This window comes from Phocoena phocoena, chromosome 3, assembly GCF_963924675.1.
Source record: "Phocoena phocoena chromosome 3, mPhoPho1.1, whole genome shotgun sequence".
Taxonomy (NCBI): Eukaryota; Metazoa; Chordata; class Mammalia; order Artiodactyla; family Phocoenidae; genus Phocoena; species Phocoena phocoena.
The window spans coordinates 161,705,822-161,723,736 of NC_089221.1; the positions used below are offsets into that span (position 1 = coordinate 161,705,822).

General features: G+C 56.2%; 2 protein-coding genes across 2 annotated transcripts; both read right to left on the reverse strand.

The window, feature by feature from the left end:
* Positions 1-50: 50 nt before the first annotated feature.
* CIST1 (colon, intestine and stomach enriched 1) lies at positions 51-4,155 on the reverse strand. The gene is given in 6 exon segments (XM_065873789.1): positions 51-98; positions 216-361; positions 1,412-1,589; positions 1,592-1,693; positions 1,695-1,758; positions 3,893-4,155. Coding segments are annotated over 6 exon segments (801 nt in total).
* A 782-nt stretch (positions 4,156-4,937) lies between these two features.
* On the reverse strand, positions 4,938-14,709 carry IQCN (IQ motif containing N). The gene is made up of 4 exons (XM_065873790.1): positions 14,613-14,709; positions 12,541-14,522; positions 11,347-12,408; positions 4,938-5,831 (listed from the first exon to the last, which is right to left on the reverse strand). The coding sequence occupies exons 1-4, from the start codon at positions 14,707-14,709 to the stop codon at positions 4,938-4,940; spliced, it is 4,035 nt and encodes a 1,344-aa protein (XP_065729862.1).
* Between the last annotated feature and the right edge of the window lie 3,206 nt (positions 14,710-17,915).

Consider the following 17,915-nt stretch of genomic DNA (forward strand, 5'->3'; position numbering starts at 1 on the left):
CTCCAGACACCCCAGCCCCATCCAAGCCCCCCATCCCAGCCTCTTGAGGATCACTCCAGTGTGTGATAGGCAGAGGATGACCTTCAGCTCACAAGCCCCTGAAGGAAGAACACACACAAGAGGTTGTTCAGGCACCAGTGGGCTTTGCAGCAGGGGCCTGCCCTGCTTGGGAGGGCAATCCCCCCAGCCTAGCCTCCCCCCAACCCCATGGATACCTCATCCAGCTTCTGGAACTCAGACACACCTTTGTGGCAGCACCTCACGGCCATTATCACACATCAGATGAGCAAAACACACACCAGCAGACACACGGCCACCACCACACCTTGATTCCTGTGCAACTCGGGGGCTCCAGTGTCACCTGGAGGGGAGCTCTGAATCAGCCCTAGACCCCATCCCTTCTAAGGCTGAGACACCCACCAGGGCCCAGTGCCTTTTAAGTCCCCTCTCAGGAAGCTGTGCTTAATTCCCTCTCCGGTCTCTGCTGTAACCATTTTTTCAAGCACATTTTTATTCTTTTACTTTTGTTTTTCTTTTCCTTTCTTTTCTTTTTTCTTTTTCTTTTTACAAGCAATCAATTTTGTTCACTGTGTTTCCACAGCCATTGTTGGCCACTTCTGGGAGTTCTTGCAAAGTGAAAAAAATAATCCAACCTAGAACTCTGTTCCCAAATGCAGCGACTTTCTGAGGCTACGTGCCAAATTCGACACTTCGTGAAGATGGTTTATATCCTGTGACTTTAAGCAAAATGTTATTACGCTTCGTGTTTGCATTCTTCTTTGCATGTTTTGGAGACAATGTATTATTTTGAATGACAGATTTTTCTAGACCCTCTGAAAATGCTTGGCCTCTATTGGATCCCTGGGGCCCTGTATGATCACACCCTGCAACTTCCTCACCCTCACTGCTCCCCACTAGTACCCCCACTTGCCCCATTCCAGCCATCTCACTCTTCTTCAGATGCACCAGGCGCAATCCTACCTCAGGGCCTTTGCACTTGCTGTGCTCACTGCCTGGGCTGTTCTCTCCCTAGCTACCTGCGTGGTTCCCTCCTTTGCCTCCTTCAAACCAAGATCTTGGCTGAATAGTCTTTAAAAATTTCAAAACCTTTGCACTCACGTTCCAACCCCTTATCCTGCTCTACTTTGTTCTTTTATAAACAAATATGTAATTTACTTATAACCTGTCTCCCAACATAACTGTGTCTCACAGGACCCGACACAGGATAGGGGCTTAATAAAACGTGCTTGGAATGAAGAAGGTCTGAAGAGGTTTAGGTGGTGCTGGGGTGGGAGAAGAGGTCCTTCCCAGCATATTCTTAGGACTGTGTCTCCCCCTGGTGGCCAATCTCAGAACTGCACCCTGGTATCCGCAACCATTCCCCCATCTGCCCAAATGTCCCAATACTCACCAAGGTCAGAGGCCACGGATGTCCCGTCAGTGGTGGCCGAGGACACGGAGGAAGGCACCGTGCTGGGATTGGGGTGAGTGGGGCTCCGATGCAGGGTGGTCAAGGAGATGGAACTCAGGGGGCTAGAGTGGGAGGTGACGGTGTGCTCTGAACTGGGAGAGCCGGAGCTGCAGTGGGTGACTGTCTCTCTGCTTGTGAGGAGATGGGCTGCATGGTGGAGGTTGCCCCTGAATTTGAGGGGGTTATGGAACCTGCCTCTGAACTAGGGGTGCTAGGGTGAGGGGGTGGAGCCTGTCTCTGGGCTCTCTTGGCTGTTGTGGTTTTCCACTGAAGTAGGGGACGGGTGGCTGGAGGGAGAAGTCAGAGATTAGGAAGTCAAGTTCTCCATCTCTGAGATTGTAACACCTGAAAAGAAAACACCATTGGGGCGCAGGGAGAAGATGATTAGGAACAAGGGCTTGTGACCCTGGCCCAGACTCCCCTCTGGATGCCTCTTTCCCTATTATGTCAGATAGACGACACCCACCACTTAGGGAGACTTGGAGGATTTAGTGCACCACGTGAGTGCTTAGTGGGAAACTGAGGTGCCCTTGTCTGAATTTCCTCATCTGAACTCCCACAGCCAGGGTTCCAGTTCAGGGTGGACCCTCCCTGCCCCTTACTCTTGCTTCAGGGGTCTAGAAACCTCTGGATACGGGGAATGGCTGCAACCCATGCTGAGCAGCTCTTTTAAAACTTCTGGGACTCAGATTCCTTGTCTGTAAAATGGACATCACAGGAAGTCAGGGTCTCTGAGAGCTCACGCAGGTCTGGTACAAGGTGATGTTTGACGGCAGAGATCCACCTGTGAGCTCCCGAGGATCAGCCCTAATCTGCTTCCCCAGGTACCTGGAAAGTCCCCATGGCTAAACTCAGAGTTTTATTGGGGGCACAGAGGCCTGGGCTCTAAGACTCTGGAACCCCCACTACCTTGCTCCAGGTGCTCCCTAGCTTCTACCCCATCCTAGACACGGAGCCCAGAGGCCAGGCTGAGGGTAGGTAAAGATTTCATGGGCTGCCCCCCCCCCCCACAATTACTTCCTTCCCAGTTCCAGGCTGCTGGGCACCTGAACTGCTTGCAAGTTCATTCATCAGCCACTCCCTGCCCCACCCCATCCACTCTGCCCTGGACCAATCTTTGTGCTTCCTCCCCTGCCTCACCCCAAGCAGGAGAAATGCAGAAGTAATATCTGGCACTGGCCCCAGGAGGGGGCAGGGTCCACATGCAGACCCTGTTTCTCTGTCCAGTTTCCCAGGCCCCACGGGGATGACAGATGAGTCTAGAAGAGGCATGGTGCGCTGGCCTGACTTCATCCCCATTTTACTGGTGGGGAACTGAGGCTCAGAATGGTAGAGAGTCTGGCCCCAGGTGACTGGAAAGTGGGAAGAAGGCCCCTCAAAGACCTCCAAGGAGTCAAGGACTAAGAGTTCAGCCTCCCCAAAATGCCTCCCACCATTATTTGAGGAAGAATACAGATGAGAAGAGTTATCTGCTGAAATGAAGATGACTCAGGGGCCACAGTGGACCCCAAGCCAAGCTAGACCTCTGAGGAGTTGAACTTCTAAAGCAAACTGAGGGAAACTAGTGGGCCTGCAAGGAGGAGGTTGTTGAGGACATAAACTCTACTGAGTGCCTGGCACAGAGCAGACACTCATGAGCGGCTGGAGAGTTGACCAGAAGGTAAAATGGGGCTGTTTCTATGCACTGTGCCAGGAGTTTGCTTTGCCCAGAGACTCCTAAACCAGGAGACTGGCATGAGCCAAGTCAGCTGGTTCGAATCTGGGTCTGGCACAGGCTGGGAGACTCGGCTTGCCTGAGCCTCGGTTTCCAGAGCTATGAAATGGGGATAAATGTGGTGCCTTCTGAGTGAAGCCCTTGTCTGCTATAAGAGTCTCACGTGTGGTGGCCTCCACTCTGATATTCCAGGTTTGGGGCTGGGACATGGGTCAGAGAGAGCGATGACTTCTCCACCCTGGGAACTGTCTTATAGGGGAGCAGAAAGAAATTGTCAGGCGCCAAGAACTTCTTCTGGGAGCCATAGATGCTCAGTGACCAGGAAGTGAGCCCTTCTCCCGCCCGCACCCCTATGGTCCTGGGACCTCACACTTCTCCCTTTGGGGTCTGGCTAAGAAAAACTGAGATTTGAAACGGAACCTCAAACTGGGTATGAGGCATTCACCAGCCTCTCGCTGGCTCAGGTTACGCTGGAGTGGCAGAACTGGCAGCCTCAGGGCTGGGGGTTGGGGGGGAAGGGTGGTGGTGCTCCCACTGTTCTCACGACCTCCCCACCTTGCTTCTGGGAGAAGGAGCCCTTTTGGGGGGAGGGATGGAGTGCCAGAGCAGGGTGGCCTAAGGGAGGAGTCCAGATGCCAGGTGTGTGGCTAGGCCATATGCCCCCTCCAGCTTCCTGGAAGCTGGATCTCCTTCTTACCTGTTCTTACCTGTAGAGGTGACACTGGCAGTTCCGGAACCCCCACCAGGTTTCAGCAGCAGCAACAGAAGCGGCTGCGGCAGCTGGGAGCCCGCCATTCCTGCGTGGGGAGGGGGGACTGCGGGCTCCGCGCAGGCGTGTGGCCAGGTGCCTGCTCCTTACACCTGTGCGGCCCGCTGCTGGCGGCGCGCGGAGCTGCTCAGGGGCGAGGCGGAGGCGGGGCTTCCGGACGCAGGGCCTCTGGGGGGCGCTACGGTTCACCAGGGGCGACATTCCTGACCGCCTCTCCACTTGGACCCCTCCACCTCTCCTAACAAACCCTCCTGATTCATGACCCTGAAGCCTTTACACTCTGCCTATCCCCTCAGGACACCCTCTGCCCCTTCTAGTTCCCCCTGGAGCCCCCATCTCTCTATGCCCCCTCTATGGCTGCCCCAAACCCACGCTGTCATCCCCCTCTACCCCTCCTCTTGGCCAGGCTGCCCCCTCTCTCCCTCTCTGCCCTGTCCCTGATCCCACCAGCTGGGGATGTCTTTGTACGGCTCTCTCTCACCCAGATTGGGGCCCCTTGGGGCTGGGCCCAGCATCCCCCCAAATCTGGATGTGGCTGGAACCCTCTAGTAGTTCCTGAATGAGGCACCCATGCATGCACCTGTAGGATTTTCCAGGGCCAAGGGACGCATGGTGGCCATTCTAGGCCAGGTCCCCAGACACTGGCTTCTGGAGTACCTCCATCTGGAACCGACGATGCTGCCCTGCTAGCCGTGGATGAATATGATGGTACGTATGAGGCCACGCTGGCAGCCCTGACCTCCGGGAAAGGCTTGGGGTCCCCATCCCAGCCACAGACCCTAGGTGCCAACTGCATGGTTGGAAGTTTTGGGCCCCTCCTGTCCAGGATGTTCCAGATCCCTCTCATTTTCCCTCGCACCATGCCTGAGACACCCCCGTAAGCATAGGTAGACCAGGACCCAGACTGTGGAGGGCTTTATTCATTAGACCCAGAGAGCCACATGGCTCCTCCCCTGGTGTTCCCCCACTGGTAAGCCAAGGTCCTAGACACCTGGCCATTGCACGTGCTGTGAGTTGTCCCACGCCGCTGGTCCCAAGAGCGCATCCGTGGTGAGAGAGGCCCGGGTGTAATGGCCGCGCCAGGTGGCTTGAAGCATCTTGGCTGCTAACTGCTGCCGCTTCAGCTGGCAGCGTACAGCGAAGCCCCTCCAGGCTGACTGGATGGCCGTGGCTGCCTTGCTCTGGGGATGGGGTTGCCAGGGGCTCTGGGGGTTTGAACGGGTGATGCAGCCCCGTGGCATGCCGGCCTGGCCTGCAGCACCCTGGCCCGTGCCATGCAGCACCCGGGTGGGCAGGGTATGGCCGCATATGTGGCATGTGCGGGAGCTGGAACCCACAAGCATCACCACGATGGGTGGGCTCCCCAGCCCGGAGCTCAGTGACTGGCAGAGACTACAGACACGTGGGTGGCAGGACTGGAAGCAGCGGTGATCAGACGTGGTCCTGGCCCCGCTGCCCGTCTCAGCCCACAGGCCTGGGAGCAGCATTTGCTGGGTGCAGCTCCGGCGGATGCAGAAGCCTCGCCACGCAGCCTGGATGACTGTGGCGGCTCTGCAGAGCCGGGCCAGGTCCCGCCGTGCACGGTAGCCACGCCAGGCATCCTGGATGGTGATGGCCCACTGATGCCACACCTTGATGGTACGGCGCACCAGGAAGCCACGTGTACACGCCTGGATGATGACCACCGCGTGGATGATTATCTCCTCCACAGCCTGCGCCGACGACGTCACCAGCTCCCCCGGCTGTCTGGGATCCACCGCCGCCATGGCATCCCACGCGCCACCAGGGGCCGCAGTGCCGTTTCTGGGCCCGACCGCTACACTGGGGACGGCAGAGTTCCACGCTTGGCTGCCAGACACGCCATTGTCCTCAGGACCCTGGAGTAGAGCAGGAGTCAGGGATGCCCCGTGACTGTCTGCAGGAACCACGGAGCTAAGGGAATTCCGAGACACCAGCGGCGACTCCTGGTTAAAAAGGGGCTGCCGGGAACCACTCGGTGAAGACTTATAGCCCAGAGACACCCTCCGAACCCCCGGATTCAGCCTAGGGAAGACCATCCGTTGTGCCACCTCACCAGTGTGGATTGTTGGCGCTATGGCCAGCGGTGCACCTGTGGAATGTTTAGGAACTTCCTGTGAGGACCTGGGGGCATCCTTCTGCTCCTGATGGGCAGGCCCAGTCCCAGCCGCAGAATTGTCCGGCATTTGTGGGAAAGGGACATCATGCGTGGCCCTGAAGGATTTTCTAGGGCCAAGGGACTCATGGCCATCCTGAATCAGACCCCCGGACACTGGCTTCTGGAGCGCGCTAGATGCCACCCCTCTAACCAGGGGTGGATGAAGTGGCACATGGGAGGCCACGCTGGTGGCCCCTGACTTCCGGGAAGTGCTTGGGGTCCCCATCCCAGCCACAGACCCTGGGTGTAAACCGGTTGCCATGGTACTGCCATGGGCCAGCTTGGGTGACCCTGAGATGACAGTAGAAGCCATCGTCCCATGGGAATGGCTCCGGGACATGTGAGCCACCGAGGGGCTCTGGGGTATAATGTGAGCCTCCAAAGCCTTTTGATAAGCCAAGGGGCTCTGGGGCACAACATAAACCATGGAGGGGCTCCGGGGTACAGTGTGAGACACTGACGTCTGTTGATGAGCCAAAGTGCCCTTGACAGACCCTGTCTGCGCACCGGGGACCCCACTAGCAGTCACAAGGTGGGAACTGGGGGCCCCCCAATGCTGGCTGACCTCTGATGCAGAGTTGGGGTGCCACCACGGGCCATGGAGTGCTTGGCAAAACTCGGGGACTGTGGAGGGACAGAGGCCATGCCACTGGTCATAGACATAGCTTAGCTGGGAGCCACCTCCTCCAAGAGCGACATTTGGTCTTTGGGAAGAGTCTCATCCTCTGCAGGGAATTCTTGACTGTGGTCGATGTCAGTTGCCAGGGGACTATGGGACATCCACGGGGTTGCCTCAAGGACCTCAGACTCCCAGTTGGATATGGACCCCTGGGGCAAAGTCTTGTCCAGGTCCTCTGGTTTTATCACAGTCTGGTGGCCTGTGGTCTCAAACGACATCGTCCCAAGGGCTTGGCTCAACTGTGAGGCTCTTTGCAGAACCGTAGGCACTTGGCACACTCCCCTGGCTGTGCCATTAGCTTCCCGGAGATGGGCTTGAGCCAGGCCAGGGGTACGGGATGCCTGGAAGGAGGCTGTGGACGCTTCTCCCGCCAGGGCTCCGTGATATTGACGAGGAGAGATCCCAATCAGCATGGACCCCTGGGGCAGGCTCTGGGCCACGCCTCCAACTGTGGAGAGTGGACCAGCTGTACTAGCCATGGACTCCAGAACTAGGTTCTGATCCAGTCCCCCAGGCATAGATGCTGGGTCCACACTAGAGGCCACAGGACAAGGAGGGGATACTTGAGCCCACCCCACTTGCCGCTGAACCTAGGAGCAGGCTTGGAGCAGTTAGACTAGCTGAGGGTCTTACAGAGAGACCTTGCCTCTTCCCACCAGCACCGGATGCTGCATTCAGGCTGGGGGACACTGCAGTTGTGACAGAACTCAGAGGCAGGGTTCTGGCCATGCCACTGGCCCCAGAACCTGGAGGAAGGCCCTGACCCATGCCACTGATCACAGACCCTGGGGAAAGGCCCTGGCCCATGCCACTGATCACGGACCCTGGGGAAAGGCCCTGGCCCATGCCACTGATCACGGACCCTGGGGAAAGGCCCTGGCCCATGCCACTGATCACGGATCCTGGGGAAAGGCCCTGATCCATGCCACTGATCACGGACCCTGGGGAAAGGCCCTGGCCCATGCCATTGATTATGGACCCTGGGGAAAGGCCCTGGCCCATGCCACTGATCACGAACCCTGGGGGAAGGGTCTGAACCACACCACTGACCATATAACCTGGTGGAAGGCTGGGGCCACACAACTCATCATGGACCCTTGAGGAAGGCTCTGGCCCACACCCCTGATCATGGACCCTGGGGAAAGACTAGGGGTCATACCACCGGCCCTAGTACCTGGGGCCACAGCTGTGGTCATCCTACTGGCTACGGAACCTGGCACCACACCACTGGCCATGCCCATCCCAGGCTCCTGGCTGACAGCATCTGCTTGTTGGTAACTGGATTTGGAGATTGTAAGCACAGAAGGACACTGTTGGCCCAAAGATATTGGGAGATCGACATTGACCTGAGATATGCCGGGGCCCACAATGGTGAGGGAAAACTTGGATGAACTCACATCCAATCCACCGGGCGCTGAAGCTGGAGAGAAGCCAGGTCCCGCCTCTGAGGCTGGTTCATGAATCAAGGGGGCACCAGCCACAGAGGCCCAGGATGTAATGGGGGCCATGCCCCCGGTCACTTGAGATTGGCTTGGGCCCATACCAGTCACCACACTTCTCCACCCCATACTCCCTGACGTGCCAGGGGATATAGGTACCCGAGACATACTTAGGAACATACCAGCAGCCAAGGTCCCCAGAGGCACATTTGGAAGCATGCCAGCAGCCATGGTGCCCTGGGACATGCTTGTAGCCATGCCCCTGAACAGAATCCCCTGAGATATACTAGTTCCCTGGCCCAGACAAGAGTCCTCTCCACTGGCCACAGATGCCTGGTAGAGACTTGGAGCTGAAACAGTGACAGCAGACTGTTCAGTTATGCTTGGGTGCCTCCCACTAATACTGGATGGCTGATGAAACCCAAGGGCCACCTTGCTGAACTCAGGGGCCTGGGGATTTGGGGTCACCCCACTAACCATCAGAGGATCTTGACATGGGTCCACCCTAGTAGACACAGTTGGCTGGCTCAGACCCCGGCCCATGCTGTTAGCCACTGATGGATATGGTGCACACGAGGTGACTTCAATGGCAAAAGATGAATGACGCTGACTGGGAGCCACTGCATTCACCCTTGATGACAGTAGACTTGAACCCACGCTACGGGCCCAACTTGGCTGACAGAGTGTACAACCCATACCACCAATCACAGATGGCTGGGCATCCCCCTACTTGCCACAGATGGCTGGGCCAGGCTGGAGAACACCACACCAGCCACAGATGGCTGGCCTAGGCTGGGGGTCATCCCATCAGTCATAGGTGGCTGGCTTGGGCTAGGGGCCCTGCCACAAGTCACAGGCAGCTGGGCTAAGCTGGGGGCCACCCCACTGGTCACAGGTGGCTGCACAATGCTGGGTGCCACCCTGGTGGTCATAGATGGCTGGGCTAGGCTCAGGGCCACCCCACTGGTCACAGGTGTCTGGGCAAGGCTGGGGGCCACCCCACTGGTCACACGTGGCTGAGCTAGGCTGGGGGTCCCCCCACAAGTCACAGGCAGCTGGGCTAAGCTAGGGGCCACCCCACTGTTCACAGGTGGCTGGGCAAGGCTGGGGGCCACCCCAGTGGTCATAGATGGCTGGGCTAGGCCCAGGGCCACCCCACCAGTCACAGGTGGTTGGGCTAAGCTGGGGGCCACCACACCGGCCATGGATGGCTGGGCTAGGCCGAGAGCCACCCTACAGGCCATTAATGGCTGTGCAAAGCTGGGGACCACCCCATCAGTCACCAATGGCTGAGCTAGGCTAGGGGCCACCCTATTGGTCCTGGATGTCTGGCTTAGGGTGGGAGTCATCTTACTGGCCACAGATGGCACAGATAGGCTGGCGATCACTCTACTGGCCATAGAGAGCTGGTCTGGGTCTGGGGAGACCTTACTGGCTACTGTAGGCTGGGATAGGCATGGGGTCAACCTACCGGCCACAGATGGCCGCCAATAGATCATAGGGACCACATTACTCAAAGACAGACTTCTGGTCAACCCAGTCCTATAGGGTTTCTGGGACAAGCTCTCCTTCAGATTCATGGAGCTTTGGCCTGAGGACATATCTCCCTCATCATCTGAGCCCCAGTGGACACTCAAGGTCATGCGACTGGCCACTGAACTGTGATGCAGAATGGGGATCAGTTCTGAGGCTGCAGGAGACTGGTCGTGGAGGTTTGGGGTCATGTGCCTATGGCCTGCTCTCTCAGTCTCTTCCATGTTCCCAGGCCCCTGGGACCTCTCCACAGGCACCCCAGAGAGGAGAGGATCTAGATGAAGCTCCCTGTCCAAGCTGGCTTCCCAGGACTACTCCCCCACCAGGTCAACAGCGGTCATGCTGGCCACAGACTTGGTGGAAAGGCTGAGTGAACTGCAGCTGCGCGGTGAGCTCTGGGAATTGCTCACATTGGGGCCATAGTCTGTGGAGCCCTGGGAGAAGCTTCTGGCCAGGTCACTGTCTGGACCCTGTGGCAAAGTGGACACCAGTTCATTAAGTATATGGCTAGTCACCAGCTCCTGTGGGCAGTGAACACTGGAAATGGTACCCCGTGTTTGATTTTTCTCCTTCCCAGGGATGGCTGTACGGGGAAGGGTGGGTGCCAGCCTATTGCCTGGGGAGGCTTGGAACAGACTGGGATCAGCCTGAGTGTTGAGGGCCCAGCGATGACTAGGAGCCATGGAGCCGGGCCGGAGATCTAGGGTTATGACACAGGCCTTGGGAGCCTGTGGTTGTGCTTTCCTCACCGTGGAGGCATGTGGTGGACTTGGGGTCACCTTGTTGGTCATCTCCCTAGTGCCCATGGAGGCTCGTTTATGATCTGGGGACCGAGTTCTCTGCATGGTCTCCTCAGGGACCACAGATGGCTGTTGTGGACCTCTGGCCACTGAGGGTCGACACACACCGGGAGGTACCCTGCTGACCCCGGAGGGATGACACCCGCAAGCCGACCCCGCATAGGCGGCGGCACACTGGTGGGAGTGGGTGCCCCTCCCACGACCTGTAGTGCCGGGAAGCTTGCCCGGTGCCACTACCCTGCCCTCCCCCGACGACGCCCATGGACGTGGGGCCGCCCTGCTGACCTCGTGTGGATTGTGGGCGCTTGGGGTCATGCTGCCACTGGCCAATGATGGCCGGCTCATGCTTGAGCTCACGCCACTGGCAATGAGTGGCTGCCATAGACTGGGGGGCGGCTGCTGGTGGGGCGAGTTGGGCAAATTGGGGTCCACATCACTCACCATGGGACTGAGATCTGAGGCCAGTTCACTAGCCCTTGGGTGCAGGCACACATTTGCCTCACGGACCTTGGGGGTCAGGTACAGATTTAGGGTGTCTCTGCTGGGTCCCATCTCCTGTGACAGAGTGGGGTCCAGGGCAGCAATCAGGGGATACTGATGAATGGTCAAGGGGTCAAGGAGTCCAGCAGTCAAGGAGGCGCCCACAGAGACCACCGATGAGCAGGGTGACCCCCCGAGCATGGCTCCATCCCCCACCTCTTCCAAGAGCCTGGAGGGCCAGCCTGTGATGAAACCCTCCGAGGCCCCACCCCAGTGAACCCTGACCTTGCTGGGCTGTAGTCTCATGGGGCCCAGGGTGGGACCCCATGCAGCCGACGGGCTCCCCCTGCAGTCCACCTCCACTGGGGTCGGCATCACAGTCACCCTGCTTCCCGCCGTTTTCGTGGCAGCCTTGAGAAGGACGACTCCAGACCTCAGGGCCACCTGAGAAGAAGACTGGCTGAGGACTGCGCCTAGCTCACCCTGACACAGGGCCTGGTTCAAGGTGGCCCGCTCCCCCTCCATCAGGGCCTTGCTGAGCACGTCCGCCAGTCTGCCCTGAATGGCCTTAGTGAGCTCTGCCCGCAGCTCACCCCGGGCCAGGGCGCAGGACAGGCTGGTGGCCAGCTTGCCCCAGGACAGCGCCTTCACCAGCGCCGTGCCCAGGATGCCCTGGGGCAGGGCCTTGGCCATCGTGGCTCCCGAGACCTCTTTGGACAGGGCCTGGTCCAGAGCCGCCCTCACTTCCCCCTGGGAGAGGGCTTTTGCCAGCAGGGCGCGGAGGTTCTCCTGGGAGCCCAGCAGGGCAGCCAGCTCAGCACATAGGGAAGCGAGCTGGGAGGCTGCCAGCTCCTCCTGGCAGGGCGGGGCTGGGCTGCTTGTTGACAGCTGCACCCCGTCCCCCCAGGATTCGACATTGCACGTGGCGTGTCCAGCAGAGGCCAGCAAAGGCACCAGCGTGTTCTGGCTCTCAGAGGCTCCCTGGCGTGGGCCCTGGGTGGCCTTGCCCTGCACGTAGCTGTGGGACAGGAGCTGGGTCAATCTGTCCTCTGGCTTGGCTCGGGGCAGAGCGCCAACGTGCTGGCAGGGCTGGGTGGAGGCCTTGAACTTGACTAGGAGTGGTTGGGACTGGGTCTTGCTGCTGAGCTCAGTGGCCTGGCGGGCTGCGTGGAAGCCCTTGGCTGTTTCTGTGGCCAGATGTGTCTGGGACTGTGCCTGGGTCAGCTCGGTGGGCAGATGTGCCTGGGACTGCACCTTGGACAGATGTGATTGGGCTAGGGCTGTGGTCAGCTCAGGGGGTGGATGTCCTTGGGACGGGCCCTTGGTCAGCTTGGTAGAAACATGTGCCTAGGACGGGGGCTTGGTCGGCTCGGCCAGCAGACGTGCCTGGGGCGAGCCTGTGGTTGAACACGGGGCCGGTTGTGCCTGAGGCAGACATGTACCCAGATGTGCCACAGCTGTTTCTATAGGCTCACATACCTGGGATAGGGCCTTCACGACATCCATCCTCAGGTGTGCCTGCTTGCTCCCATCCTCCGCCACTTTTGACCAGGACGAAACCACGGGCACTTCCACGGCCTCACTGATGTTAGATGCTGTTTCTGTTTTCACCCGTTTCTGGGAGAAGTCCTTGATTTTCTCACCTCCCGAAGGAGGCCTGGCTGTAGCCTTGGGATCCCCAGCCCCCAGGTGTGATGGGGGGAAGCATTTCATTTTTCCCTTAGTCAAGTACGAGTGGGGTGAGACCGTGGTCACCCCTGCTGCCTGCCTCGCGTTCACCACAGCCTTGGCCTTTGGTCCACTTAGACATGTGTGGGATGAGGTGTCGGGAATTCCAGCTGCCGCCAATGCTGAAGATGGAGGTTTGAGATTTCCAGCTGCTGGAGGGGGCAGGCACAGGGTCCTGAGGATGGCGGCTACCGAGCGTAACTGAGCTGGGGTCTTGGTTACCATGGCCGCCAGGCGTGTCTGGGCAGGAGGACCTTTGGTCACCGAGACGCGTTGGAGTGTCTGATGAGATGGGGTCTTGGTCATCGTGGCTGCCAGGCGCACCTGGGGTGCGGTCTTGGCCATCGCGAGCGCTGCACACGTCTGGGGCGGGGCCTTGGTCATCGTGGCTGCAGGGCGTGTCTGCATTGGAGACTTGAACATTGAGGGCAACAGGCATAACTGGGGTGGAGTCTTGGCCATCATGGCTGCTGGTCGTGTCCGGGGTGAAGTGTTGGTCATCGAGGCTGATGGTCTCATTTGAACTGAGGTCTTGGTCACCGGGGTCGCTGGGCAGGGCTGGGGTGGGGTTTTGGTTATTATCGCGGGCACTGGGCACGGCTGGGATTGGATCTTGTTCATCGTGGCCGCTAGGCATGACTGGGGTGGGGTCTTGCTCACTGTGGCTTGTGGGCACGTCTGGGCTGGGGTCTTGGTTATCACAGGTGCTGGGCCTGTCTGTGGTGGCCCTTTGAGGACCTCTGCTTCCATGTGGGCCTGGGTCTGGCTCTTGAGCTGTCCTTGAACTGCCTGGGCACATCTTCCGGATGGTGGTGGCCCCGGGGCTCCTGCCTTGTTAGCTTTGGCGGTTACTTGCTCGGTCTTCTTCGTGTCCCCCTCTCCGTGGACAAGGCAGGCATTTCTGACGGTTCTTGTCAGCAGGCATGGGCGGCACTTCGCCTCTGGACTCACAGGACACGGAAGTCTGATGGCAGCGGTCTGGTGTGGAAGGAAGGCGACGCTGGGGCCTCCGACAGAGCACGTACCCGGCTGTGACACGCCCTGGGACTGCAGCAAGGCCAGCTGGTGGGTACAAGCGGCCAGGCCATTGGAGGAAGGAAACTGGGTCTCCTTGCTCACCAAGGTGGGCTGGGCCAGAAGGGACTTGCCCTCTTCCAGATGCTGGAACCGCACCTGCTGGGGCGAGTGGTAAGGGATGTCCCCCTCCTCCACCTTCGCTTTTTTCTCCACCGTCTTGCCAGACTGGAGGAGGCACCTGGTGTTGAAGCGTCGCCAGGCCTCCTGGATGGCCTTGGTCACCATCACCTGAGAGATGAGCTTCTGCCGGAGCCGGTAGCCCCTCCAGTTGGCTTGGATGAGGGTGGCTGCATGGGACAGCATCATGTCCATTTCGTCCACCAGGACATTCCTGAAGGCCTGGCTCTCCACCACAGCCCGGAGGCATGGGATATGATGAGCCACCGTCTTGTCCTTGTCTGGCTGTTGCAGAAGGGTCTCCTTGGATGCACGTGGCTCATGCCGGGGCTGTGGATGCAGTGTCCCTGCTTTGCCTTGGAGATTGGGGACGGGCTGATAGGAGCTCTTCCCACTGGGTGGCACCTGTAGCTGCAGACGCAGTGTCCCCACTTTGTCTTGAAGGTTGGGGACGGCTGATAGGAGCTCTGCCCACTGGGTGACACCTGTAGCTGTGTTGCTTGCTGCATTGTCTTGGTTCCTAGGCGGCTCAGCTCTGCCTGTGGGGGGTTATAGGGAAGTAAGTGGTCAGGGAGCAGTGTCATGTACACACGAGGCCTCCTGGCTGGGGCAGGCACTCACCCCAGAACCTACATCTTCTTGCTCCTGGCACCTTGCAATCTTCCTCCTCTCCTCTGCGGGCCCTCTCTCTCCCAGCCACACGCCCAGGTGGCCTTTGGTACCCATGTCTCCCTCATCACCCTGTGGTTACTTCAACACCAGCACACAGGGCATGTTCTCACCTGAATGTCTGACCACCTATCTGCTTTTCGACCTTCCTCTGTACCTGGAACATACTGTGAGTACAGCACTGATCACAGTATTTTGGAAATATCCTGTTCGTGTGTGCGTGCGCCTGGTGTTATTATTTGCTTTTCTCCATCAACTGTGAATTCCTAGAGGGTGGGAACCAAGTCTGAGTCACTTCTGTGGCCCTATCTCAGTCACAGGGCTTGGCTCCAAGTTTTGAACAGGTATTGGCTGGGTGGCTAGCTTGACCATTAAGTGAGTGGATGAGTGGACTGAAAGTTGGATGGATAGATGGTCTCATGGCTAGACACTGAAGGGATAAATCAGTGGACGAATGAATGCTGGATGGGCTGGAGGAATGGATGAAGGGTAAGGTTGTAAATGGATGAGTAAATGAAGTTGACGAGTGAATTGATGAACAGATAAGTAAATAAGGAAATGGACACCTGGATGGATGGATGAACGGATGGATGAGTGAGTAAACAGATAAATGGATGGATGTGTGGGTGGATGGAGGAATGGATGGATGGATAGATGAGTAGGTGGGTGGATGGATAGATGCGTGGATGGGTGGGTGGGTGGCGGGATATATGGATAGATGGAGGGAGGGAGGATAGATGAGTGGGCAGACGGATGGATGAAACCTGAGTAGATAAATGTGTGTGAATGAAGAAAGCTGAAGGAATTGGTAAAGAGATCGATGAATAGGAGGTGGACTGATGAATGGCTGGATGGATCAGTGAATGAATGGGGGATAACGTAGATGATGGATAGATCAATGACAGACGGAAGGGTGGTAGAGGGAAGAATGAGGGGATGACTGGCTTTCAGAAGTACTTTGACTACCTGCTGAAGACAGAACCAACTGACCTTCCTGATGACTCATGAGGAACCAGTCCTCAGTACAATCTAGCTCTCTCTTACTCATGAGCAGTTAGGGCTGTCTCCCAGTGGGAACGAGGCCAAGGCTGTCTTATCTTTAGGTTGTCTCAGTTTCATGGCAGAGCCTAGCCTAGGTTGGAGGCCTGGCACAGATCTTCACGCCACCTCCAGAATGGCGCTGGGATCTTTCTGGTCTCTGGATTTCAAGTGTTTTAATAGTACACTCAATTGTCTTTCAAGTTGCTGAGGTAAATGAAATCTTTTTAAATGTTAATGTTAAGTAAATAAATAAATCTTAGTCCATCTGCTGTTAAAAAAGGAAAAGAAAAAGAAGTACTTTGATGCAGAGAGAGTTCAGACACTGTCAAGCAGCCCTGATGTATAACCTGGAGCATAAGACACTTACTTTGCAGAAGTACCCCCTTCTGGCTGGACCAGTCAGACTTCATACCTTGGAGGGTCACAGACCTGGAGGAAAAGCAGGAAGAGAAGGTGCAATCTCAGAAGCCAGCTTGCAAGAGGAAGCAGCCTTCATCCCTTCATCCCATGCATTGTGCAGCTACACTGCCCTGGGTTGGCTCTGTCCCCAAGACCAAAACGAAAAGAGATGTTAAAAGCAAAAAAACTAAATTCTTTTAAAAAAAAAAAAAATACAACTTTTTTTTTTTTTTTCTCTTTGCAAATCTCACTCATTCAGAGGTAAAACTAGAGAAATACCAGTTAGGCCAAAGGGTAGGATAAAGCCACCATCAAAAATTGGCACTTCTGGGGCTTCCCTGGTGGCACAGTGGTTGAGAATCTGCCTGCTGATGCAGGGGACACGCGTTCGAGCCCTGGTATGGGAGGATCCCACATGGTGCGGAGCAACTGGGCCCGTGAGCCACAACTACTGAGCCTGCGCGTCTGGAGCCTGTGCTCTGCAACAAGAGAGGCCGCCATAGTGAGAGGCCCGCACACTGCGATGAAGAGTGGCCCCCGCTTGCCACAACTAGAGAGAGCCCTCGCACAGAAACGAAGACGCAACACAGCAAAAATAAATAAATTAATTAATAAACTCCTACCCACAACATCTTTTTTTAAAAAAACAAAAACAAGGCACTTCTGGGCTTCCCTGGTGGCACAGTGGTTAAGAATCTGCCTGCCAATGCAGGAGACATGGGTTCGAGCCCTGGTCCGGGAAGATCCCATATGCCGCGGAGCAGCTAAGCCCGTACGCCACAACTACTGAGTCTGCGCTCTAGAGCCCGCGAGCCACAACTACTGAGCCCGCATGCCACAGCTACTGAAGCCCGTGTGCCTAGAACCCATGCTCCACAACAAGAGAAGCCATCGCAGTGAGAAGCCTGCACACCGCAACAAAGAGTAGACCCCGCTTGCCACAACTAGAGAAAGCCCGTGTGCAGTAACTAAGACCCAATGCACCCAAAAATAAATAACTTAATTAATTTTTTTAAGAACTGGCACTTCTGCTACAATTGTCAGTGAATCTCCTCCATACACATGTTTTAGGATTTAAAAAAAAAAAAAAAGATGAATGTGCAAGGAAGTCTATTCCAGTGGGGTTTTTTTTTTTTAATTTTTATTGAAATATAGTTGATTTACAATGCTGTCTTAGTTTCAGGTGTATAGAGAAGTGATTCAGTTATACATACATAAATATATATACATATATGTTCCTTTTTTACATTCTCTTCTGTTATAGGTTATTACAAGGTATTCAGTATAGTTCCCTGTGCTGTACTGTAGGCCCTTGTTGGTTATCTATTTTACATATATCCAGTGTTATTTTGTACCTAAAAACAAAACTGGAAATAACCAAAAAGGTGATTGCTAGGGGGCAGTTACAAGTGCATAAAGAAAAGTACTCAAGGATGTTCATCTCTATACTTTTTAGAAGAGTCAAAACTGGAAACAACCCAGATGGTGGTTTAAATTAATCAATTGACTATTCATACAGTGGTATACTATCCAGCCATTAGAAATGGTGTCCAGACCCACAAGAATGGCTAAAATTTAAAAGGTGACTATGTCACAACCACTTGCAGAAACGATCCATATCTTGAAGGGAACTCAACAATTCCACCCTGACAAATATACTCAAGAGGTCCAAGTGTTTATACTCACCCCAAACCAGAAAGCACCCAAATGCCCATCAACAGAATAATGAATACCAAGTGTATCATCAATATGTTAATATGAACGAATAGGAATAGAAATACTGACTTATTTATACCCGTTCAACACATCAATGAGAATGAGGT

What these genes read in the sequence shown, in the direction of transcription:
- IQCN (XM_065873790.1), bottom strand. Translation starts at nt 14,709, where the DNA reads ATGGGTACCAAAGGCCACCTGGGCGTGTGGCTGGGAGAGAGAGGGCCC. An exon ending in TCGTGAAGGCCCTATCCCAG is followed by an intron (nt 12,409 to 12,540) that starts GTATGTGAGCCT and finishes CCCCCGTCCTAG; the next exon opens with GCACATGTTTCTACCAAGCT. An exon ending in TGAGACTACAGCCCAGCAAG is followed by an intron (nt 5,832 to 11,346) that starts GTCAGGGTTCAC and finishes GCTCTACTCCAG; the next exon opens with GGTCCTGAGGACAATGGCGT.